The sequence below is a fragment of the Monodon monoceros genome, unplaced genomic scaffold (genome assembly GCF_005190385.1).
Source record: "Monodon monoceros isolate NGI ecotype Baffin Bay Population unplaced genomic scaffold, NGI_Narwhal_1 Super_Scaffold_13, whole genome shotgun sequence".
In the NCBI taxonomy this organism is placed as follows: Eukaryota; Metazoa; Chordata; class Mammalia; order Artiodactyla; family Monodontidae; genus Monodon; species Monodon monoceros.
The window spans coordinates 71,287,157-71,313,012 of record NW_021703769.1 but is presented as its reverse complement, the minus strand read 5'-3'; the positions used below and the strand labels follow the sequence as shown (position 1 = coordinate 71,313,012).

General features: G+C 43.9%; 1 protein-coding gene across 1 annotated transcript in view; it reads right to left on the bottom strand.

Moving 5' to 3' along the window:
• Window positions 1–25,124, bottom strand: part of ITGAM (integrin subunit alpha M) — a 54,993-nt gene extending 29,869 nt beyond the window's left edge. Inside the window, exons 1-14 of the mRNA XM_029220860.1 lie at window positions 25,059–25,124; window positions 23,965–24,070; window positions 21,079–21,182; window positions 20,703–20,773; window positions 20,439–20,556; window positions 14,935–15,065; window positions 14,346–14,491; window positions 13,440–13,593; window positions 12,055–12,205; window positions 10,997–11,070; window positions 8,247–8,376; window positions 7,834–7,976; window positions 2,339–2,479; window positions 2,041–2,250 (exon numbers count right to left, since the gene is read on the bottom strand). Of these exons, the coding sequence (XP_029076693.1) occupies window positions 2,041–2,250; window positions 2,339–2,479; window positions 7,834–7,976; window positions 8,247–8,376; window positions 10,997–11,070; window positions 12,055–12,205; window positions 13,440–13,593; window positions 14,346–14,491; window positions 14,935–15,065; window positions 20,439–20,556; window positions 20,703–20,773; window positions 21,079–21,182; window positions 23,965–24,070; window positions 25,059–25,086 (1,707 nt within the window). The 5' untranslated portion in view covers window positions 25,087–25,124. The remainder of the gene's footprint in view (window positions 1–2,040; window positions 2,251–2,338; window positions 2,480–7,833; window positions 7,977–8,246; window positions 8,377–10,996; window positions 11,071–12,054; window positions 12,206–13,439; window positions 13,594–14,345; window positions 14,492–14,934; window positions 15,066–20,438; window positions 20,557–20,702; window positions 20,774–21,078; window positions 21,183–23,964; window positions 24,071–25,058) is intronic.
• Window positions 25,125–25,856: the final 732 nt, after the last annotated feature.

Sequence of the window (25,856 nt, the reverse complement as noted above, 5' to 3'; positions counted from 1 at the left end):
TCCTCCTGGGCGGGATTCTGACTTAGAGGCGTTCAGTCATAATCCTACAGATGGTAGCTTCGCCCCACTGGCTCCTCAGCCAAGCACATACACCAAACGTCTGAACCTGCGGTACTGTTTACTTTAGATTTTTAAATTTGTACAAGCATGTAAAGCTTTTGTAATAAAAATGAAGTAAAACCAGAGCCTTCAAATCCCATTTACACAGAGAAACAACAGGTGCCAATGAAAAGAGGCATATTATAGTCTTCACACAATTGTGGAAAGAGGCTCCGTGACACAGAGGGAAGAATGTGAGGCAGCAGTGCTTAGCCCGGGCTGCAACTAAAGAGCGTGTGAAAAATACTAGGGCCTATGTAGTGTACTATTCCATACACTAGAATGGGCAAAACTAATCTGTGGTGGAAAATAATTGGAACAGTAGCTTCCTCTGGGAGGGAGTGGGGTCAGAAATTGACTGGATGGGGGCGGGAGGGAACTTTCTAAAGTGATAATTATGTTCAGCATCTTGATAGGATTGTGGATTATATTTTTCAAAATTCTTTGACTGGCTAAAGATTTGTGCTTTTCCTGTCTGTACATTTTATCTTAAAAATAACAGTAAGCATATCTGAATATTTTAGATTCTAGTTAATGATATACACGCTGAGGTATTTAGGGGTGAAGTTAGACTGGTGTTGCAGATTACTTTGAATTGCATTAGAAAAAATAACGATGAACTTGATGGACAGGTAGAAAAAGTCTGAATACAAAGGATGGAGATGTGATAAAGTAAATCTAGTAAAATCTTCCTCATAGATTTTAGCTCATAAATATATGGATGTCCACTGGACAATTCTTTCAACTTTGCAGTAACTTTGAAAGTTTTCTAAATAAAATGTTGAAAAAACTCTACTGATGCCTGGGGCCCTGACCCCAGACCAATTAAATCAGAACCCCTAGTGGCAGGGCCCAGGCACCTGTTTTTTAAGACCTTCAGGTGATTTTGATGTGTGGGTAGGGTTGAACCTCTAGGGTGAGGGATTTGGCAGGAGTGATGAGGAGACAGAGAGAAAGGACAGAAGAAAAACGTGAGGCTGGAAGAAAACCAGAGATCAGAAGCCAGCAGACTGGATGGCCTCGGCGGGCTGTGATGGGAGACTGCCAGACCGTGGGGGTCCCTCCACACAGTGGGCTTCATCCAGCAGGAAACAGGGAGCCAGTTGAGAGAGGAAACCATCTGTGGTGACCCGCATTTCAAGTGACCAACCATCAGGATCAGCTACATAATTTGCGGGACCCCGTGGGGAGAAAAAAATGCAGGACTCCTTGTTCAAAAGTTATCAAGAGTTTCAAGATGGCCAGAGCAGAGCCTTAATCTGAGCACAGCACCGTTCTGAGAGGAGCCCCGTGTAACTGCACAAGTCACAAGCCTGTGAAGCACGCAGTCCTGGAAGGGTGACCAACCATAGGGCTTCCTGAGCTGTGAGACTTTCAGTGTTAAAACCGGGACAGACCTGGGCAAACCGGGTCTGCTGGTCATCCTACCAAGACTGAGATTCAGGGCTTCCCTGGTGGTGCAGTGGTTGGGAGTCCGCCTGCCGATGCAGGGGACACGGGTTCGTGCCCCGGTCCGGGAAGATCCTGCATGCCGCGGAGCGGCTGGGCCTGTGAGCCATGGCCGCTAGGCCTGCGCGTCCGGAGCCTGTGCTCCGCAACGGGAGAGGCCACAACAGTGAGAGGCCCCCGTACCGAAAAAATAAATAAATAACAGACTGAGATTTGGAGGAAAGGAATGTCTACATCCTAACACTTCCAGCTCACCATTCATCACCTCTGAGCCTTTATCTTCTCATCTGTAAAGTGGGAGTGATGATGGCCCTGTGCACCTCCTCTAGTTGTGGTAAGAATGAATCTTTTCTGTGAAGTATGTGTTATTTTTGAAGCTTCCAAAAAGGACTACTGGGAGAACTGATCTGGCAGCTGTCGGAACATTGAATTAGAAAGGGACAGATTGGCAAAGAGGCTACAGTTGTAACAAAAACAGTGACCGGGCCTCACCTGGCTGTGGGCGGGGCTGATGCCCAGTCCCGAGGTTCCGTGAAACAGGTAGACAGCACCCTGGTTCTCCTGCTCTCCTGGGGCCCCGATGGCCACGTCCGACAGCCTGTCCCCGTTCACATCCCCCAGCACCGTCAGAGCTGCCCCAAAGCGGCCCCAGGGGTGGCCTTGCTCCCCTCGCAGGACAGCACCACACTGCCACTTAGCCCTCTGCAGAACAAAAACAGTGTCAGGTCCCACCCCAGGCGACCCCTCCACACCCAGACCCCGCCCAGCCCGGGTCTCATCAGCCACTCACCCCCCGGGGAAAGGGGCACACGGACACCTGCCCGCCCTGGCTCTGCTCATAGTAATGGGGGGCCCCGATGAGGACCAGGTCGGAGCTGCCATCTCTGTCCACATCCACGGAGCTGAGGGAGGCCCCGAAGTAGGAGCCGATCTGAAAGAGATAAGGCCAAGATCACATACTTCTTTCCACCTAAAGCAGAGCACGGGGATTTTTCTCCCTGTGAAGAAAAATCATGCCTGCTGAGGAAAGCCCTTTGGAGCGGATGTGATCCTCTCTCTGTTTCATGATCAATCCTTGTTTGAATGTACTGCCAGTTAGAGGAGTATATGATAGAGTTGACAGGTAGTGGGTGAGGATCTACCCCAAACGGTGTTCCAGGGAGATGATTAAGGCAGCGAAGAAATTGGATTTGAAAATACAGACAGAAAAGCCTGGAAAACCAGACAGGATATCCTTTCAATATATTGCAAGTCTTTAGGGAGGTAAGTCAAATTTGGCAGTCTGGCTAACAAGGAATCAACTGGCTTAGACGAAAAACAACTATTGCCACAGGAATTTTTTTGCATGATATTGAGAAATAATGTCTACCTTTAAAAAGAATTTTAAAAGTATGTTCAAAGAAACACCAAAATATGTTCAATGTAAATAGGTAGAATTCATCCATAGGAATCATCAATTTAGTCATTCTTTCATTCAATAAACAAGGGTTTGCTATTTGCTAAGCATGAGGCTGGGTAGTGGAGACAGTGCCTTCCAAGGCTCTAGGTGCAGCAGGGTGGAATGGAGGGGAATAGTAACAGATAAAAGGGAGATGTATATGGAAATTTCAAACTTCTGGGGCAAGTTCTAGGAAGGAAAGTGCAGAGGACGTCAAGACATGACTCACTACAGTCTGATTTCTGCCCCACATACCACTGAGGGAGGCCTCCCAATGGTCCAGTAAAGGCATTTAAGCTTCATCCTAAAGTCAACAGGATTTTTTTGTTTTTAGGTGAAGTTTATTGGGGTATAATTTCCATACAAAAATATTCAGACTTTTTAGTGTAGTTTTATGAGTTTTGACAAACACAAAAATTCATGTAACTGCCACGATGGTCAAGATTCAGAACAGTTTCATCACCCCCAAAATATTCCCTTATGCTGTAATCAACCTCTTCCCTCAGTCACCAGCCCCTGACAACCACTGATCTGTTTTTTGTCCCTATAGTTCTGCCTTTTCCAGAATGTTATATAAATGGAACCATACAGTATGTAGCCTTTTGGGTCTGGCTTCTTTCAACTAGAGTAAGCATTTAGGATTCATCCAAGTTTTTGCATGTATCAGTAATCTGTTCCCTTTTATTTCTGACTAATATTCCATTGTATGGATGTACCACAGTTTGTTTATCCGTTCCCCAGTTGAGGGATATTCAGGTTGTTTCTAGCTTTTGGCAGTTACAAATAGAGCTACTAGAAACATTCATATACAGGTTTTCCAGTGAACGTCTATTTTTATTTCTACTGGATAAATATCTGAGTGTTATGGCAATGGCATGTTGAACTTTGTAAGATACTGAAAACTGTTTTCCAAAGCAGCCATGCCATTTTCCATTCCAACAGCAATGTCTGAGAGTTTTAGTTGCTACACATCCTTGCCAGAACTTGATATTGCCAATTTATTTCCTTTTTTATGTTAACTATACTAATCGGTGTGCAGTTGTATCTCATTGTGGTTTTAATTTGAATTTCCGTAATGATTTAATGACATGGGACATGTTTTCACGTGCTTATTTGCCATTTACATATCTTCTATGGTGAAGTGTCTGTTCAAATACTCCACTTATTTTTGAATTGGATTGTTTGACTTCTTATTCTTGAGTTTTGAAATCCTTTATATATTCTGGATTAAGTACTTTGTCAGATATGTAATTTTGTAAAAAAAGAAGTAAAATTTACAAATATTTTCTCCCAGTCCGTAGCTTATCTGTTCATTCTCTTAATGAACAGAGCAAAACTTTCCATTTTGTTGAAATCTTAGTTATCAATTTTTTTCTTTATGGACCATATGCTTTTAGTGTTATATCTAAGAATTCTTTGCCTAACACAAGGTCACAAAAATTTTATCCTATGTTTTCTCCCACAAGTATAGTAGTTTTAGATTTTACATTTAGCTCTATGATCGATTTAAATTAATCTTAACATGGTTGAATTGACAAGATATGGGTAAGGATTTTGTTTTGTTTTGTTACCATGGATGTTCAATTGTTCCAGCACCATTGAACTCTCCATTGAATTGTCTTTGTGCCTTTATTGAAAATCAATATGTGTCAGACTTATACTTCAGGCCTATTCTGTTCCACTGATCTTCATGTCTATCCTTTTGTCAATGCCACGCTCCTGCTTACTGTAACTTTATAGAAAGCCTTAAAATCACATAGTGTATGAATCTTCCACTAAATACCTAATGGTATTTACATAAGATCCTTTTCAAAACTGTTTTGGATACTCTACTTTCTTTGGTTTTCCACATAAATCTTAGAATTAGCTTGTCAATTCTACAAAACAAAATAGGATTTTGATTGGCATTGTGTTGAGTCTATAGATCAACTTGAGGAAAAGTGACACCTTAACAATATTGAGTCTTCCAGTCCATGAACACAGTATATTTCTCCATTTATTTAGGGCTTTGATTTCTCTCATTAGTGTTTTGTAGTTTTCAGTATAAAGATGTTGTACACATTTTGTTATATTTATACCTAAGTATTTCATGGTCTTTGGTGCTATTGTATTAATAAATGGTCCTTTTTCTTTAAATTTAAATTTCCAAATGTTCATTGTTAGTATAGAAATACAACTGATTTTTACATATTTATCTTGTATCCTGAGAACTCACTGAAATAAGTTATATAGCTTTTTTGTAGATTCTTTGGGATTTTCCATGCAAACAATCATGTCATCCCCAAATAGAGACAGCTTTATTTTTTCCTTTCCACTCCGCATGCTCTTTTTTCTTTTCTCTTCTTGTCTTATCGCACCAGCTACGTCTTCCAGTATGATGTTGTACAGGAGTGGTAAGAGTGGATTTTCCTGCCTTGTTTCCAATTTTAGGAGAAAAAAATTCTCTTTTACTTTTAAATATGATGCTAGCTGTAGATTTTTTGTAAATGTTCTTTCTTAGGTTGAGGAAGTTCCCTTTAATTCCTAGTTTGCTGAGAAGAAAACATCATGAAAGAATGGATTTTGTCAAATTCTTTCTGTGTATCTGTTAAGATTATTACGTTTTTCTTCTCTAGTCTATTGTTATGGTTAATTACATTGATTTTTTTTCAGAATGGCTCTTTTAAATTGAAATAAAATTTACATTACATAAAATTCATCATTTTAAAGTATAAAATTTAGTGGATTCTAGTATATTCACAATGTTATGTAACCATCACCACTAATTCCAAAACATTTCCATCACCCCAGAAAGAAGCACTGTAACTGTTAGAAGTCACTCTCAATCCCTCCCCCCACCACAATACCCTGGCAACCACTAATCTACTTTCTGACTGTGGGTTTGTCTACTCTAGACATTTCAGATGAATTAAATCATATAACATGTGTCCTTTTGTGACTGGTTATTTTCATGTAGCATAAATTTTTCAAGGTTTATCCATGTTGTAGCAGGTATCAACACTTCACTCTTTTTATGGCTAAATAGTATTCCACTGTATGGATATACCCCATGTTGTTTATCTATTCATAAGTTAATGAACATTTAGGTTCTTTCTACCTTTTGACTATTATGCATAATGCTGCTATGAACATTCACGTATAAGTTTTTGTTTGAACAACTATTTTCATTCTGGAAAAGGATATATACCTAGGAGTGAAATTTCTGAGTCATATGATAAATCTATATTTAACTTTTTGAGGAACTGTCAAATTGTGTGCCATAAGGGCTGTATTATTTTACATTCCCACCAGCAATGTATGAGGGTTCTAATTTCTCCACATCCTCACGAACATGTGTTGTTTTTCATTTTTTTCTTTAAATAGCCATTCTAGTGGTATCTCTATTGTGGGTTTGACTTGTATTTCCCTAATGATGAATAAAGTTGAATATCTTTTCATGTGCTTATTGGTCATTTTTATATCTTATCTGGAGAAATATCTATTCAAATCCTTTGTCCATTTTTACATGAGGTTGGCTTTTTATTGTTGAATTGTAAAAGTTCTTTATATATTCTAAATACTAGACCTTTATCAGATATATGATTTGTAAATAGTTCCTCCCATTCTTTTCGTTTTCTTGATAGTGTCCTTTGCTGCTCAAAAGTTTTTAATTTAATGAAGTCCAACTAATCTATTTTATCTTTGGTTGCTTGTGCTTGTAGTGTCATATCTAAACAATCGTTGCCAAATCTAAAGTTACAAAAATTCACCTATGAATCCCTCTAAGAGGCTTATAGCTTTAGTTCTTACATTTAGGTCTTTGATATATTTTGAATTAATTTTTGCACATTGTGAGGTAAGGGTCCAAATTTATTCTTTTGCCTGTGGACATCCAGTTGTCCTAGTACCTTTTTTGAAAATCAATTGACCATAGATGTATGGGTTTGTTTCTAGACCCTCAGTTCTATTTCACTGGTCTATCCTTATGCTAGTACCACCCTGTCTTGATTACTGTCACTTGGTAGTAAGTTTCAAAATTGGGGTGTGAATCCTCCAACTTAGTTCTTCTTTTTCAAGATTATTTTGGCTATTCTGGGTCTCTTGCATTGTCATATGAACTTAAGAATCAGCTTGTCCATTTCTGCAACATTGTTGAACAAGCCCTGCATCAATATAAACCACAACTGGTCACGATGTACTATCCTTTTTATAGACTGCTGGATTCTGTTTGCTGATACTTTTTTGAGGGTGTTAAAAAACAGCTTTTGCAGGGGTGATATTCAAAATATTGAACTCCTGGGACTTCTCAGGCACCAACCATGGGCTTAGCTGGAGTGGGTCCTAGAGGTCCCCCCTAGAGGTCCCCACCCCCTGGAGTGGGTCCTAGAGGTCCTAGAGGTGTCTTCTCAGGCACCAACCATGGGCTAAGCTGGAGTGGTCACTGACTTCATAGTTGCTGGATCATGGGGAAGTTCAAAGAGTATTGGGGGGAGGGGTCAGAGTGTATGGCAGGTGCAGGGGGGAAGGATGTCTCAAGGAAACAGCTATTTATTGACAGATACAGAATTATTTCAATATTTTAATAACTAATATGGCTATACTGGTTATGGACTGGTCAAATGCCAGCTTTGTGTACAGGTAGACTTGTAGAGAGCTCTGTACAGGTCAAGTGTTGTTATTTACCGTTATTAGAAAAGTGAGGACACAACATTCTCAAATGCAAAGTTGGTCCCATGACTCTCCAGCTTAAAGCCCTCTGCTTTACAAGACTCTGCCACACTTGGAATCTGATGATGCCCATCCCAGAAGCCCTCAGCCCCCAGGGTGCCTCTGTTGGCACATCCATGCCCCACACACTCTGCACTCACCTGGCTGCCCTTGATTTCAGCGTTTTTCTCCCAAGCACCTGCGTCCTTTTTGAATATCACCACCAGGCCGATGTGCTGGTATCGAGGCGCCCCCAGAAGCAGGCTTTGCACCCGGTTCCGCAAGATGACTTCAGCAGCATAACCTGAAGATGATGAACTAAGAGGAAAAGCACTGCCCCCTCCAACAGGACTATCCCTTGAGCAGGGGCAGTGGGGCAGCCCCATGCTTGGGAACTTGGGGTAATTGGACCTTGCACTATATTCCACTTCGTTAACACAATTAAAATGAAGCTTTGAAATTTCTGCCTTTAAACCTATCCCAAGAGCTTATGAAAGATCCAAGGACATCTAAACTAGTTGAGTTATGCCATATCCTGACCCTTTCTTAAAGTAACCCTGCCCTCTCTACTTACCCAGGTAAGCATCATTCATGTCTGAATCTACCCTGGTTGTGTTGATGAAGGTGACTTTATCCTGTGGCGTATGCAGAAAGGCTCCACCAGCCCAGTCAAAGCTCCCCACAGCACCCAACAAGGGACCATCCTGGGCAAGAATGTAGAACAGGATTGAGAAATCTAGAGCTTCAGTGTTATCCCTATCAAAAATCCCAATGGCATTTTTTCACTGAAATAGAACAAACAATCTTAAAATTTGTATGGAACCACAAAAGACCCCAAATAATCAAAGCAATTTTGAGAAAGAACAAAGCTGGAGGCATCACACTTCCTGGTTTCAAACTATATTGCAAAACTATAGTTATCAAAACAGTATGGTATTGGCATAAAAACAGACACGTAGGTCGATGGAACAGAACAGAGACCCCTGCAATAAACCCATGCATATATGGTAAATCAATATACAACAAAGGAGAGAATAATATACAATGATGAAAGGACAGTCTCTTCAATAAATGGTGTTGGGAAAATTAGACAGCCATATGCAAAAGAATGAAACTGGACCACTATCTTACACTAGTCACAAAAATCAATTCAAAATGGATTAAAGACTTGGACATAAGACGTGAAACCATAAAACTCCAAGAAGAAAACATAGGTAGTAATCTCCTTGACATTTGTCTTGGCGATGATTTTTTAGATTTAACACCAAAAACAAAATAAGCAGTGGGACTACATCAACTAAAAAGCTTCTACATAGCAAAGGAAATCATCAACAAAATGAAAAGGTAACCTACAGAGCAGGAGAAAATATTTGCAAATCATATATCCAATAAGGGGTTAATATCCAAAATATATAAAGAACTCATACAACTCAAAAGTTTGTTTTAAAACCTGATTTTTAAATGGGTAGAGGATCCAAAAAGACATTTTTCCAAAGAAGACGTACAGATGGCCAACAGGTGCATGAAAAAAGTGCTCAACATCACTAATCATCAAGGAAATGCAAATCAAAACCACGATGAGGTATCACCTCACACCTGTCAGATGTCTGTCATTATAAGAGAAGAAATAAGTGTTGTTAAAGATGTGTAGAAAAGGGAACCCTTGTACACTGTTGGTGGAAATGTAATTGGTGAAGCCACTATGGAAAAGAGTATGGGGGTTCCACAAAACTTTAAAAATAAAACTACAGTATGATCCACCAATTACACTTCTGGGTAAATATCCAAAAGAAATGAAAACACTAACTTGAAAAGGTATATGCAACTCCATGATCATTGCAACATTTTTTACAATAGCCAAGACATGGAGGCAATGTAAGTGTTCATCAACGGATGAACAAATAAAGAAAATGCGGTGTATATGTACACAATGGAATACTATTCAGCAAGTAAAAAGAAGGAAATCCTGCCATTTGTGACGACATGGATGGGCCTGGAGGATTATGCTGAGTGAAATAAATCGGAGAAAGTCAAACACTGCATGATCTTACTTATATGTGAAGTTAAAAATAACAAAATTATACATACAGAGAACAGACTGGTGATTGCCAAAGGCAGCGGTGGGTGGTGTGCAAAATGGGTGAAAGTGGTCAAAAAGTACAAACTTCAAACAAAATTGAGTTATTTGTAGTGAGGTGGATGGACCTAGAGTCTGTCATACAGAGTGAAGTAAGAAAGAGAAAAACAAATACCGTATGCTAACACATATATATGGAATCTAAAAAAAAAAATTTTTGTTAATGGTTATGAAGAACCTAGGGGTAGGACAGGAATAAAGATGCAGAAGTAGAGAATGGACCTGAGGACACAGGGAGAGGGAAGGGTAAGCTGGGATGAAGTAAGAGAGTGGCATGGTCATATGTACACTACCAAATGTAAAACAGATAGCTAGTGGGAAGCAGCCGCACAGCACAGGGAGATCAGCTCGGTGCTTTGTGACCACCTAGAAGGGTGGGATAGGCAGGGTGGGAGGGAGGGAGATGCAAGAGGGAAGAGATATGGGGATATATGTATATGTATAACTGATTCACTGTGTTATAAAGCAGAAACTAACACACCATTGTAAAGCAATTATACTGTAATAAAGATGTTAAAAAAAAAAAAGTACAAACTTCCAGTCATAAAATAAATAAATCCTGGTGGTGTAATGTACAGCATGGTGACTACAGTTAATAATAGTGTATTAGGCTTCCCCGGTGGCGCAGTGGTTGAGAGTCCGCCTGCCGATGCAGGGGACACGGGTTCGTGCCCCGGTCCGGGAAGGTCCCACATGCCGCGGAGCGGCTGGGCCTGTGAGCCATGGCCGCTGAGCCTGCGCGTCCGGAGCCTGTGCTCCGCAATGGGAGAGGCCACAGCAGTGAGAGGCCCGCGTACCACAAATAATAATAATAATAGTGTATTGTATATTTGAAAGTTGCTAAGAGAATAAACCTTAAAGTTCTCATCACAAGAAAAAAAAATTGTGTAGCCGTGTAAGGTGATGGATGTTAACTAGACTTATTGTGGTGATCATTTTGCAATGCTATATACATATATTAAATCACTGTGTTGTGTACCTGAGGCTATTATCATGTTTATGTCCATTATATCTCAATTTTTTAAAAAAAAGAACAGGATTGACAAGGAAGAGAGAAGGGACCACTGCTGCCCATCAAAGAGGTGCCTCCCAACAAACACGTGTTACAGAGATGAGCCCCCAAACCTTTGAACCTCTTCTCCCTCTTTGTCTTGCCCCCAACCCCAATTAAACAAAAGAACACTTACGGAGGTGAAGACGGCACTGACGCCTTCCTGAGACATCTCATACTCAAAGGAGCTGGTACTTCCTGTGTGCGTACCTGTGAGGAGAAGATCATTTACATTAAAGAAAGTAGAGGAGCCTAGAACAGGGGTTGGAAACTCAGGGCTGTGGTGGCCAGACAAAAGGAGGCTCAGATGGAAGCCATGTGCACCCCCCTTTTTCTTACATGTCCTCTGTTATGCTTTCCTTTTTTTATTGAAGCATAGTTAATTTACAATATTAATGTTAGTTTCAGGTGTACAGCAGCGTGATTCAGTGTTTTTGCAGATTATACTCCATTATAGGTTGTTACAAGATAGTGCAGGGACTTCCCTGGTGGTCCAGTGGTTAAGACTCCGCACTTCCACTGCAGGGGGTACGGGTTTGGTCCCTGGTCGGGGAACTAAGATCCGCATGCCTCATGGCGTGGCCAAAAAAATAAATGAATAAATCGGAAAAAAGAAAAGATAATGGCTACAATTTATATGTTTGTTGCTTATCTAGCCATATGCCCCTTTTAAAGGGATGGTGGCTATTTGGCTCCAACCACTTTTTGCCAAGTGGGAATATGGTCCTAAAGGTGTCTAATCTTCCAAATTTTCAAGAGAAACCATAAATCCAGACTGTATATGAACCTTCCCCCAACTTTTAAATTCTTTTATTCAACAAACACTTATTGAGCACCCTTTATGTACCAGGCATTATTCTAGGCACTGGGGATACAGCAGTGAACCAAAGAGACAAATGTTGGCAACACATCCAAATTTTGGGGAAAATACTGTGAGGGATTTGACTCCCCTACCGTCTAATTTTTCAGCCTATAGCCAAGATTGCAAAATTAGAGAGAAAAGTCTAAATCTTTCCATTTCAAAGTAATTGAGCAAGAGAGGCCGGAGTTGCTGGGAAATGGAAGAAGAAAGGAGTTGATGCTGAGGCTCAGGGTTCCAAGGGCTAGGAGGTTCTTGTTTCTACAGGGAAGTACGTGTTTTGGGATAAGGAGCTGCCTTTGGAGCTGCTCCAGGACTACAAAACCTTAGCTCACCCTCAATCGCAAAGATCTTTTCCTGAAGCTGGTTCTGAATGGTCTTCAGAGCTTCAAAGTTATTCACCTGGAACACGTGATCACCACGCGGCTTGGATGCGATGGTATCGAGCTCTTTTAGAGATTTGTCACTGAAGAAGGCATCTCCCACCTGTTACAAAAAAACAGAAGCTGAATCAGACACTTTCTGGGGGTAGTACTCTCCTCCAGCAAAGAAAATTCTGCAGGAAAAGAATCTGAAACAATCTCTGTCCAAGGAAGGAATGCACCAGAAGGTCCCTGGGACAGAGCTGCCAGGTACGGTAGAGCAGGTTGTACACTCTACATTCTGTCAAGGGAGAAATTGGGGCTGAAATCCAGCCTTTAGTCCATTTGCAGCCCCTCCTGGTGTGGGGCTGACCTCTCTTCAGAACAAGGGGACGCTTTCTCCTTCATATGAAGGTGTTTCCTACTTGCCAAGCCAGAGACCCGTGATGATACCTCTTCCTATGTCATGCAAGATATTGTAGTATTTTGAGGACACTGATGTTCCCAACCCTTTGTCCCTTCCTGTAGCCAAGGCCTTTCTCCAAAGCTGTGCTCTACCCTCCTCCTCTTAGCAGAGTATTCTGTTCCGCTCATTGTCTCTGGGCTCAACCATGTGTACTGCTTTAGCCCACGCACATTATCATACGTGATAAAAACAGAGGCTGGGGCTTCCCTGGTGGTGCAGTGGTTGAGGGTCCGCCTGCCGATGGAGGGGACATGGGTTCGTGCCCCGGTCCGGGAAGATCCCACATGCCACAGAGCGGCTGGGCCCGTGAGCCATGGCCGCTGAGCCTGCGCGTCCGGAGCCTGTGCTCCGCAACGGGAGAGACCACAACAGTGAGAGGCCCGCGTACCGCCAAAAAAAAAACCAGAGGCTGGAAAAAGCGCTTGCAACATTTCCACTTGCTCTTTTGTTCCTCTGCCTTCACCATGAGGACACACCCAGGCTAGCCCACTGGAGGATGAGGCACAGGGAACAGAAGAGCCAAGTTACCCCTGTCGTTCCAGCCCGGCAAACAGATATCGATGGCAACCCTCAGAAATGGAGAGAGCCCAGCCAAGATCATCAGAGCTGCCAAGCAACCTGCAGCTGGTTACAGACGCAGGAGGGAGTCCAGCTAGGACCCGAAAAGTTGCCCAGCTGACGCACAGACGCACTTACTGTTTCAAGACACTGAATGTTGGGCTAGTTTGTTACATAGCATTATTACGACAATAGTTCACTATTGTGAACATATGGGCTAGCAGAGATGAGCCTTGCCCCACTTTGATTTTATTGATGTTTGCAAATTCAAAGGAGGGTGTATCCAAGTAGAACCCTCTACAGAAGCATCAGGCCGGAGAACCACATTTCCTACCCCAATGACGTAGCGAATGACCCCCTTTCTATCCGCTTCAGGGATGACATCCTTGTAGTCCAAAGGATCGCCAAACTTTTCTCCATCTGTGATGACAACCAGCATCTTAAGGGCATTCTCCCGGGCTCCGTTTCTGCTGTGAAACAGTTCTCTTCTGTCCAGGGTAGAGGAGGGAAAAGTCAAATTCGAGCCGACAGAGATACGCTTGATGCTAGGGAAGGAAAGTCAGCAGTGACAGATGCAACTGGGCTCTGTCTAGGAGGCACTTGGGTTCTCCTGGGACAAGCACTGAGATGTAGCTGCCCCAATATCTGGAAGGGCAGCAGGAGAGCAGGAAAGAGTGGAGGGAAAGGAAGCCTTCATTGCCGTTATATACTTTGGCATAGATCGATTTTTTTTTAACTGAGTATTATTCCTTCTAAATTAAAAAGAAATTAATAAGCTTAATTGTGCCTTCATCAAACCTCTCCTGATGTGAGGCAATGGTTCTCCAGCATATCATCCTGCACTTTTGTCCCAATCCCCAGCCTTGACTCTACACAGACACACACACACACACAGAGATCAGAGTGAACTTTCTAAAACAAGATATGGGTACGTGTCCCCACTGCTAAAACCTTCAATGGATCCACTGGCTTTTCAGTTGCCTTGATGATCTGGCCTCAACTGATCCTTCTAGCCTCTCTCTAGCCTTCCCTTCCCTCCCCGCCCCCTTAATCCCACCTTTACTCACAACTTGTATGTCATGACCATACCAGGCACAGTCCCTCCTCCACACGTTTACTCACCCCTCCACCGGAAATACCCTCTACCCCAGCCCTGTCTGAACAACTCCCCTCTTCCTGTAAAGCTCAACGAAAAATAAAACCTCCTCCTTCCATCCTAAGCAAAGAGGGAAGAGCTTACACAACTTTGCGGATCGCTGTGGCCGTGTGTGTCCTCCCCAACAGCTGTGTTATTGGCCTCACCAGCGATTCCGGGGAAGGGTTTCTCTTGAAATCGTTGAAGGTGAAATGAGTCTGAAATTCTTCAGAGTACTGCATCAAAGAGAACTGGGAACGGGCACCTGGTATTACACTGGAGAAGGTGTCCCTCCTCCCCCTTAACCATCTCAGCAAGCTCTCCATAAATCTTGAAACACTCTAGTCTCCAAATTCCTCCCAATTCTGCCCTGCCCCCAGTCCTTCCGCCTCACCAGGACAGAGATCGGCCATCAGCTCCCACTTCCCAGCACTAGAACTCAGCCAGAGATGACATGTGGGTTTCATGTCCCACGCCAACCCCTATCAATTAGTCTGCCTGCTTTACAGGGGGCTGGAGGAAAGCTGAGGCCACATCCAGACAGAGCAAGGAAGCAAATCATGAAAGAAAACGATGATCAACTGGCAAGTTGGCAACATCTCTAATAGAAGCAGGACAGGAACGTGGCAGCCTGGTTGCCACGTATTTTCCAGCCTTATGCAAGCTGTTCCCTAACCTACCCACTGACCCTTACCAAGGTTTTGGACTTTTGGAATTGACTCATCACAGTTGAGACAAAGTTCTTCATCCGCTGAAAGTCTGTCGGATTGATGCTACCAGAGCCATCAATCAAAAAAGCAATGTCACTCTCTTTCTGAGGGCACCCTGGGGAAAAAGGAAAAGGAATTGATTACAAGAGACTCAGCATTCATTTTCTGCATGTCAGCACTCTGCTGACATGAGAATGAAAGGTAAACAAGATGCAACCCATGTGCCTAGCTAAATAAAAACATGGGACAGAGTGGTATGGAAAAATATGGTTCATTCTGCTCAAGGCAGTCAGGAAAAGCAGTGCTATCACAGCTACCTCATGAAGAATAAGAAATAATTTGCCAAAAATACAAAGGGAGAAATAAGTTACAGGGGAAAAAAGGAATAGTGCATATAAACGTATGCTGGATGTCCTCCCTCCAGCCCCCCATTCTGCCCCAGCCCCACATCCACTTTCTACCATTCCCCACTTTGCCCGGAGCTCAGCCCACATGGGACATGTCAACAGGGCTCTTTCAACCTCTGGCTTGTTTGCCCAATTAGGAGCCTCAACAGGAGACTGGAGGGAGGGAAGAGGGTAAGAGCAGAGTATTTCCCTCAGCTCCCTTCCTGCAAGCCTGCTTTGGGCCAACTGTGTCCCTCAACAGATCAGTGCTCCTCTCAAGGAGGCCCACTCCCCATGACTCCCTGTCCTTCCAGATTCTGGGGACTTCTGCCTCTCTTTGTCCCATCAGCCTAGGGTAGCAACAGCTCCACTGTTGTTCACCCTGGGTTCCTGGACCATCCCTTGTAGCTTCTTTAGACCCTGCCACACCTTTATAATTAGTCCCTTTCTAAATACAGTTGACCCTTGAGCAACGCAAGGATGAGGGGCCCCCACCCTCCATGCAGTTAAAAATGCATGTATAACTTCACAGTCTGCCCTTCGTATCCGCAATTCCATATCCACAATTCTGCATCTGCGGATTCAACCAAACTCAGATCCAGTAGTACTGTAGCACGAATTTAGTGGGAAAAAAAAATCCACATATAGGTGGACCCACGCAGTTTAAACTGGCCATTTTTCAAGGATCCAGTGTAGAAAAGGGTAGCACAAAGGATTTTTTTTTTTTTTCCTGTACGTGGGCCTCTCACTGTTGTGGCCTCTCCCGTTGCGGGGCACAGGCTCCAGACGTGCAGGCTCAGCGGCCATGGCTCACGGGCCCAGCTGCTCCGCGGCATGTGGGATCTTCCCGGACCGGGGCACGAACCCGCGTCACCCTGCATCGGCAGGCGGACTCTCAACCACTGCGCCACCAGGGAAGCCCAGCACAAAGGATTTTTTAGGAGGTAAAAGAATTCTTTCGTATCCTGTTCATGTTGCTGTTTACACAAATCTAAGCATGTCTTAAAATTAATTGAATTGTACACCACAAGGGGAAAAAAGGTCAATTTTACTGTATCATCAGTGAAAAAATAAGATAAAAGTATTGGCTTTTAAAAAAATAGACAAGCAGATTCTAACATTTATATAGAAAATAAACAGGGAAGATAAGCCAGAAATTTTCTTGAAAATCTCAAAGGTACACTAAGTGAAAAGAATCAAGGTACAATCCAGTGTGTAGAGCACGCTACCTTTTGTGGCACAAAGTGAAGTATACAGACGCCTATGTCAGTAAATATTGATACGTGGAGTACCTCCAGAAGAAGCCATGAGACGCTGGTAACAGTAGCTGCCTCTCAGGAAGGAAAGAGGAGCTCCGAGACCCAAGAAGGAGAGGTTTTTATAGTATAACCCTTAGTGCCTTTTGAACTATGAACCGAGTGCATGTTTCATCTATTTTTAAGGAAATGAAAATGTTTTCAAAAAGAAGAGTCTGGAATGCTTAAGAGTGAGGACTGAAGAGAGAAACGTGGGGGTGGGAGCTGAAGCAACAGAATTGGATGCAGTCAGACACGAAGAGCACATGGGCAAGAACAGAAGCTGTAATCAGGTGGGCAGGGGAGGCAGAGGAAGACAGCTTGGAGCTGGAGCTTCGTAGGAGCCCTCAGTAGGGGCACAAGTAGGAGGAAGAGAAGAGAGGAGAGGAGAGATGTCTGAAGCCAAGATGCTGGGGGAAGGAAGAGGTGATCTGCAGGTCACATTGGAAAAGTCAGAGAACATGAGGACAGAATAGAGATTTGGCCTTTAGAGGGTCACAGATGCCACTGGCAACAGCAAGGTCTATATCATGGGTGGGCAGGAGCCAGATGTCAAAGGGTGAAGGATCACAGCATGGGGGCAATGGAGGCAAGGAGAGAGATCCCTTCCAAGAAGGTTGGTGATGAAGGGAAGGAGAGAGGGCAGAAGATGGAGAGGAGACCGGGGGAGGGAAGGTTATTTTCATTGCTATCAGTTTGAGTGGTTGATTCTTTTTAAGTTATGGGTAGCATGAGCAGGTTTACATTCAAAGGAGGGGTTGGGATTTAGGTTCCTGGAGAGAGCAAGTGATTAAAGATGTGAACCCCAGAGTTGGTGATGCGAGAGAGCCTCAAAAGCCCAGATGGAAAAATTACTCATGGAAAGGACAGGTCTTCCTCTAAAACCAGTGAGATGCTGCCAAGAGTGGTGCCATCGAGGAAATCTGGACAAGGAGAAGGAGGACGTGGAAGGAGTTTACACCTGGCAGCCTTGGTTTATTCTGTGAAGAAGGAGGGAAGGTTATTGGTTGAGAGTGAAGTTCAAAGGAGCTTGAGAAAAAAAAAAACTGTAAAAGGAAGACATATCTGCCCTTGGTTCCAGAACCAACTTGGAAACAAGCAAAAAGATGGCCAAGGAGTTGAAGAAATCGTTGTCAGAAATCAGCTGGATATGGGACTTCCCTGGTGGCGCAGTGGTTAAGAATCCTCCTGCCAATGCAGGGGACACGGGTTCAAGCCCTGGTCCAGGAAGATCCCACATGTCACAGAGCAACTAAGCTCATGTGCCACAACTACTGAGCCCGCGTGCAACAACTACTGAAGCCCGTGCGCCCTGGAACCCACGTGCCACAGATACTGAGCCTGCGTGCTTCAGCAACCACAGCCCATGCTCCGCAACAAAAGAAGCCACGGCACTGAGAAGCCCGCGCACTGCAACGAAGAGTAGCCCCCACTCGCCGCAACTAGAGAAAGCCCACGTGCAGCAACGAAGACCCAACACAGCCACACAAAAAAAAGAAAAAAAGAAAGAAATCAGCTGGATAAAAACATTCATTCACTTACTCTCTTTCAATCAACAGATGCTTGGGGAACAAGGGTAAGGAGCCACCAAGATGGTCCCCAAGATTCTCACCTCCTGATAGAGTTAACACCCTTGCATAATCTCCTCATGTTGATTGTGAGCTGGAGTTTTTATTTATTTATTTTTACTGAAGTATAGTTGATTGACAATATTGTGTTAGTTTCAGGTGTACAGTAAAGTGATTCAAGTATATTTTTCAGATTTTTCCATTTAAGGTTATTACAAGATATTGAATGTTGTCTGCTGTGTTATACAGTGAATCCTTGTTGCTTATCTATTTTATATGTAGTAGTGTGTATCTGTTAATCCCAGACTCCTAATTTATCCCTCCCACTTCCCTTTCCTCTTTGGTAACCATAAATTTGTTTTCTATGTCTGTGAGTCTGTTTTTGTTTTGCATGTAGGTTCATTTATATTATTTTTCAGATTCCACATAGAAGTGATACCATGTGATATTTGTCTTTCTCTGACTTACTTCACTTAGTGTGATATTCTCTAGGTCCGTCCAGGTTGCAGCAAATAACATTATTTCATTCTTTTCTGTGGTTGAGTAGTATTCTGTTGTTTCTGTTTATGTGTGTGTGTGTGTGTGTATATATATATATATATATATATATATCACATCTTCTTTATCCATTCTTCTGTTGGTGGACACTTAGGTTCTTCCATGTCTTGGCTATTATAAATAGTGCTGCTATGAACACTGGGGTCCATGTGTCTTTTTGAATTAGGGTTTTTGTCTTTTCCAGATATATGCCCAGGAGTGGGATTGCTGAATCATATGGTAGCTATATTTTTAGTTTTTTAAGGAACCTCCGTACTGTTCTCCATAGTAGCTGTACCAATTTACATTCCCACCAACAGTGTAGGAGGGTTCCCTTTTCTCTACATCCTCCCTGTGAGCTGGACTTTTTGACTCACCCCCAAAGAATACAACATGGCAGAAGTCTTCTGAGATTAGATTATAAAAGACTGTGACGTCCATCTTGGGTTCTTACTCTCTCTTGCTCTCTCACTGCCTTGTTCACTCACCCTGAGGGCAGCCAGCTGCCATGTTGTGAGCTGTTCTGTGGGGAAGCCCATGGGACAAGCAAGTGAGGGAAGCAGGAGCCAGCAGCCAGTGTGGACTGAGGCCCTCAGTCCAACCATCTTATAAGTGAGCTTGGATGTGGATCTTCCCCAGTCAAGCCTTCAGATGAGACCACACCCCTGGTTTGACAACTTCAAGCTCTTGAGAAACCATGAGACAGAGAACCCCAACTAGTCTGTGTCCAGATTCCTGATTCACAGAAACTGTGAGATAATTAATGTTTCTTGTTTTTGGCTGCTAAGTTCAGGAGCAATTTGTCAAGCAGCAAGTGAACAAGCTCGACAAAATCTCTGGCTATCACAGAGCCTACATCCCAGAAGAAAGGACATCTAAGAAATAAGTAAAGGGCTTCCCTGGTGGCGCAGTGGTTGAGAGTCCGCCTGCCGATGCAGGGGACACAGGTTCGTGCCCCGGTCTGGGAGGATCCCACGTGCCACGGAGCGGCTGGGCCCGTGAGCCATGGCCGCTGAGCCTGCACGTCTGGAGCCTGTGCTCCGCAACGGGAGAGGCCACAAAAGTGAGAGGCCCGCGTACCGCAAAAAAAAAAAAAAAAGAAAGAAAGAAGTAAAATATGGATATATAGGTATGAAGAGGGCAAAGCAGGGCAATGTGGTAGGAAGTGATGGTGGAAATGATTAGAAGAGCCACTCAGGGAAGGTCTCTCTGAAGAGTTAACATTTGAGCTGAGATGACAGTAATAGGTTGTCAGCTGAGATCTGGGGAAAGAGCATGCCAGGCTGAAGGAATAGTAAGTGCAAAGCCCCTGAGGCAGGGACAGCTTGGTGTGGTTCTTGGAGAAGAAAGGCAGCTGGAGCACAGTGACTAAGGTAGAAGGGTTGGGAAAGAAGTTGGAGAGGTGGACGAGGGCCACACCAGCTAGAGCCTCAAAGGCTATGGTCAGGCACTGTGGCCAGGCTGAGTCCAGGCACTAACTCTAAGGACAATGGTTGAGACATTGTCTCACAAAGATGGGTGGATATATCAGGACTTTCCTCAAAGTGCAAGATCCTAGAACCTCTCCAGAGCCCCTCTCTGCGTTGGAACCCAGTTCCCTCATGCTTCTGCACCAAGACTTTTAAATAAACCCCCAGACTATGAGCCCCTCAGCCCAGTACTGCCAACTCCCTCCAGTCTCATGCTACTTGTCTGTACCCACCTCTGAGGGCCTCTGGGAGCCTGCTGGGTTGCTGCAGTAGGCTGGATTGAAACAGGAAGCAGAAGCCGATCGCGTAGGTGTTGTCCTTGCAGATTCGGTGCCCAGTGGGGCCACAGGCCTAGGGCGCAGGGGACAGGTGGGAGGGGCTGTCCCTGCTTCCTGTCCTTTCACCCCAGCACCTCCACCCAGCAAGACCCCAGCCCCAACAGTCTTAGGCCCCCAACTCCTTCCCTTGGGACACTCCCATGACCCAACGCAACTCACCAGCAGTTGGAAAGGTTTGGTGGCGAACGCCAGAGACAGGCCCAGGGACATGTTCACAGCCTCCGGGGGTACTGAGGGGACAGATATATATATGGTCACCCTGGGGGATGGACGGGACTGTGTAAGAACTGGACAGGGGATGGACAGGAACCTCAACCAGGGAGACATGGAGGTGTGAGGGGTTCAAAGAGGCACGTAGGTCATGGAAAGGGACACAGAGGGGTGTCCAAGGGTGCCTGCATACAGCTCAGAGGTCAGGGAGCTGGCTCCCTGGGCCCCCATCACAGATCCCAAGACAAAGGCAACGTCTGGCAAGTCCAGGTGTGTACAGAGGTGGAACCCTAGCCCTGGGTCCCAGCGAGGGGCAGTGACTCACCCTGCAGGGGGATGGGTTCACACTTGCCCATACTGCAGTCGCACTGGTAGAGGCCGCCCGTTTGATTGGAAGCCTTTATCTCCTGGGGGGCTCCAACCACCAGCCTGGGGGGAGAGGTGGGAAAAGCTCACCACAGGGACAAGAGAGCGCTATGATATCTGGGGAGAGAAGGAGACCATGGAAGTTCCGCCACCCAAAATAAAAGCGGGGGAGTCAACCTCACAGGGATTCCCCAACTCCCAGAAATAGGAGGAAGATTCAGCAAAGAAAAACATGGGAATTTTTTTTAACCGCTGATTGTTTATTGTGAATATTCTCATAATCCAGTCATTTGAATTCCCAGAGGTCACTTCAGTAAATTCAAGAATTTCCAAATCCTGAAGGCCAAACAATGAAGGTAGACAGTCTACCTTCCCAACTTGGAATCACTTCCCCATTCAGGCAGGGATGCAATAGTGCATAGAGGACAGGAATAGAGGCCTTGGAGTTTTACTGCCCGAAATTAAAATTTAGTCCCACCCTTACTTCCTGTGTGACCTTGGGCAAGTCAACTAATGACCTTATTGTACTTCAATTTTCTCATCTCTAAAATATGGATAATAGCAGCACCTACCTCAAGGTTATTATCAGGATTAAATGAGTTAATCCATGTACAATCCAAAAATGGGAAAATGTTTAATCTTGGAGTGAGAAGGAACTCTCTGAGAATGACATAATACCCAGAGGTCATTTTAAAGTGAATACATTCAACTCCACAGTCATTTTAAATAAATTTCTGTATCTGATCAAGTACCAAAAGCGAAGTCAGAAAACAAATGATAAACCGGGGGAGGGAGATGAGCAACTCATACCCCAGACTACTTTCCTCAGTATAGTCAGAGCTCCCACAAACCAGTAAGGGAAAAAAAACAAACCAAGAGAAAAATGGGCAACAGATAAGAAAAAAAATGTTCACAGAAAAGGAAATAAATCTCTCCTTAAAAAAGAAATGCAGGGCTTCCCTGGTGGCGCAGTGGTTAAGAATCCGCCTGCCAATGCAGAAGACGTGGGTTCGAGCCCTGGTCTGGGAAGATCCCACATGCTGTGGAGCAACTAAGCCCGTGCGCCAAAACTACTGAGCCTACGCTCTAGAGGCTTCGAGCCACAGCTACGGAAGCCCACGTGCCTAGAGCCCGTGCTCCACAGCAAGAGAGGCCACCACAATGAGAAGACCCCATACGGTCATAAATTAATTAATTTTTTTAAAAAAAGAAATGCAGTTTAAAAGTAAATTGAGATACCGTTTCTCACCTGTTCAATTTACAAAGATCATAAGTTTGCTAACACTTTGGGTTGGCAAGTGGGTGGGGAAGTAGGTGTTTGCATAAACTTCTGGTGTGAGTGCAAATTGTTGCCACCCTCATAGAGGGTAATTTGGAAAAATCTATTAAAATTACATATGCACATGTACCCTTGGATCCAGCAATCCTAGTCCTAGGAATTTACTTCCAAAATATACTTGCACATGTACAAAATGCCAACATTGTTCATATAGCAAAAGTTTGGAAACAATCTAATGTCCATTAAGAAGAGATTTGGGGACTTCCTTGGTGGTCCAGTGGGTAAGACTCTGTGCTCCCAATTCAGGGGGCCCGGCTTCAATCCCTGGTAGGGGAACTAGATCCCACATGCTGCAACTAAGAGCCCACATGTTGCAATTAAAGATCCTGCATGCCGCAACTAAACATGCCGCAACAAAAATGCCGTGTGCCGCAACTAAGACCCAGGCAGCCTAAATAAATAAATAAATAAATAAATTTTAAAAAGAGATTTAAATGTAATATAAATGTAAATTACAATACTTCCAAATAATGGAATGTGATGCAAGCATTAAAAAGAACAAGTAAGCTCTTTTTTCATTTATTTGGTAAAATCAGCAAGCTCTATTAATTTAAAAAAAATGCAAAGGACAGTATGGAGCAGAGGCCAGCAAACTTTCTTCTAGAAAAGTAACATTATTTCCATAAATATTATTTCTGTAAAGGTAAATATTTTAGGCTTTGCAGGCCATAGAGTCTCTGTCCCAGACTCTCTGTTCTGCTACTATAGCTCCAAAACTGCCCTAAAAAATAAATGACTAGAGATTATCATACTAAGTGAAGTAAGTCACACAGAGAAAAATGATGTAAATGAACTTATTTACAAAACAGAAACAGACTCACAGATTTCAAAAACAAACTTATGGTTACCAAAGGGGAAACGTGAGGGGGAGAGATAAATTAGGAGCTTGGGATTAACATACACACACTGCTCTATGTAAAACAGATAACCAACAAGGACCTACTGTATAGCACAGGGAACTCTACTCGATTTTCTGTAATAACCTATATGGGAAAAGAATCTGAAAAAGAATGAATATATGTATATGTACAACTGAATCACTTTGCTGTACATCTGAAACTAATGCAACATTGTGAATCAACTATACTCCAGTAAAATTTTTATAAGTATTGGAAAATAATAAAAAATAATAATAATAAATGACAAGTGGGGAGTAGGGGTAGCCAAGTGTCAATAAAATGTATTTACAAAAATAGGCAGGAGGTTGTAGTTTGAGTATAATGTGTGCAATAAATTGTGTGTAGGATGATGTGGAGGTCTATGCACTGTAGAATCTCTCTGAAAGGACACACGAGAAACCATTCAACAGGGACCCTGCTAGGGAGGGAATTGGGGGAAGGGAGTGAGGAAGAGACTTTCTTACTATCACACTCTTTTGTATCTTTTGAATTTAGAGCTCTGATAAATTAAGGAAAAAACAAATCAAGGAAATTGTGATTTTTTTTTCAGGTATGTTAAGCCTTGGAGGGAAAGTGCGTGAGCAGGGAGTCCCCCTGTGGCCCTTACCGGGATCCCTCAAGCTGGACCACGCTCTGCCCGAAGCCCCTTGCATTGTTTTGGAAGATGACTGCTTTTTCCGTGTCCAGGTTGAACCCGTGACATAAGGCCAAGGCTGGAGGGAGAACAAGGGGGGCGGGAGTCAGGAGGACAGAAGGAGACAGTTAAGAAAGCAGCCTGGGAACTTCCCTGGTGGCGCAGTGATTAAGAATCCAGGGGACACGGGTTTGAGCCCTGGTCCAGGAAGATCCCACATGCCGCAGAGCAGCTAAGCCCGTGCGCCACAACTACGATCTGTTGTTTGTTTTGTTTTGTTTTTAACCTTGAAGGAACATATCCCTGACTTGTTTGATGTTCTTTGTTCTGACAAGATATAGAACTGTGCTGAAAACCATGCTTCTCCGGAGCAGTTCCTCAGAGTTCTCTGAGAGGCTGTCTCCTGGGCTATAGTCCTCAGTTTGCTCAAAGAAAACTCTTTTCTTGTTTATTGATTATTTCCATCAACAGGTGCATTCAGCCCCTCTCTGAGCCCCACCCTGGGTTCCCACCCCACTGATTTGCCCAACAATCAAGTTCCTAAAGACTCAGGTAATTTCCTTCCTATGCAACTTTCAAGCATTTCTTTCCCTTCTCTGGCTCTTAGTCCACAAAACACAGATACAAAGGGAAAAAACTTGAATCATTTTGATCAGTCAGTCATTCAACAAACATTTACACCTGAGTCCTTCGAAAAGAGGAGACAAATAGGAGGAGGTGAGGTGGAATCCAAGAAGAAACACTCCAAGAAGAGAAGCCAAGACCTGCTGTGCACACTTAGACGTGTCATTTCACCTCTCGGGGCCTCAGTTTCCTCCTCTGTGAAGAAGGGACCAGCCAAACCCCCTTGCATAGTCCGTGAATTGAGTCATTTATCCAAAGCTTCTCTGCTCATCGCATCTCGGTCTAGTTCTACTCTGCTGCTTGAATCCCTTAACCTTCCCCCAATCCCCTTTGTCTCTCCCAGCCTAACTCCTAAGTATTCTGTACCCTTTATCTCCACAAACTCACAAACCCAAAAACTGCCCCCCCTCCTCACTCTGAGGGCCCCCCAACTCCTGGCGCACCTGTTAGTAGAAGGACTCTGTGAGTCATCTCTGGAGACAGCAGGAGCCGTGAGGCTGCAGGCACCACTGAGCCACTTCAAGGAGGCCACCAAAGCCAGGAAGGACCGAAAAAGGGAAGTAAGAGGCAGAAGTCTGTCAGAGACTCAAAGGAAGAGGACGGAGGCTCAGTGAGCACACAGACCTGCCAGACCTACCCCCTCTACCCAGCCTCCCGGCCCAAACCATCAGGGTCGCCAACCCATAGGTGGCTTTGTTTGCCCACCTGCTTCTAGAAACATTATGAACAGCAAAGCACAGTCTTATGACCTGCCCCCCAGAACATGTCTCCCTGAAAGCACACTTTGCAAAATGTCCCTCCCTCCTGCCCAGGGAAGTGGGAATACCTGTCAGCCAGAGCTATCCTCCTGTGTGGCCATCAGTAAGGTCAACTCAGGTACAGAGAAACCTGGTGCTTTTTTTTTAATATAAATTTAGTTATTTATGTATTTATTTTTGGCTGCGTTGGGTCTTCGTTGCGGCACAAAGACTTCTCAGTGAGGTGGTTTCTCTTGTTGCGGAGCACAGGCTCTAGGCGCCCAGACTTCAGTAGTCGTGGCGCCGGGCTTAGTGGCTCCGCAGTATGTGTAATCTTCCTGGGCCAGGACTCAAACCCGTGTCACCTGCATTGTCAGGCGGATTCTTAACCACTGCACCACAAGCAAAGTCCTCAACGCGGTGCTTTTTTAATATTATTTTGCTTTAAAAAAAAAAAAAAAAAAACGGCCTCAGGACTTCCCTGCTGGCCTAGTGGTTAAGAAG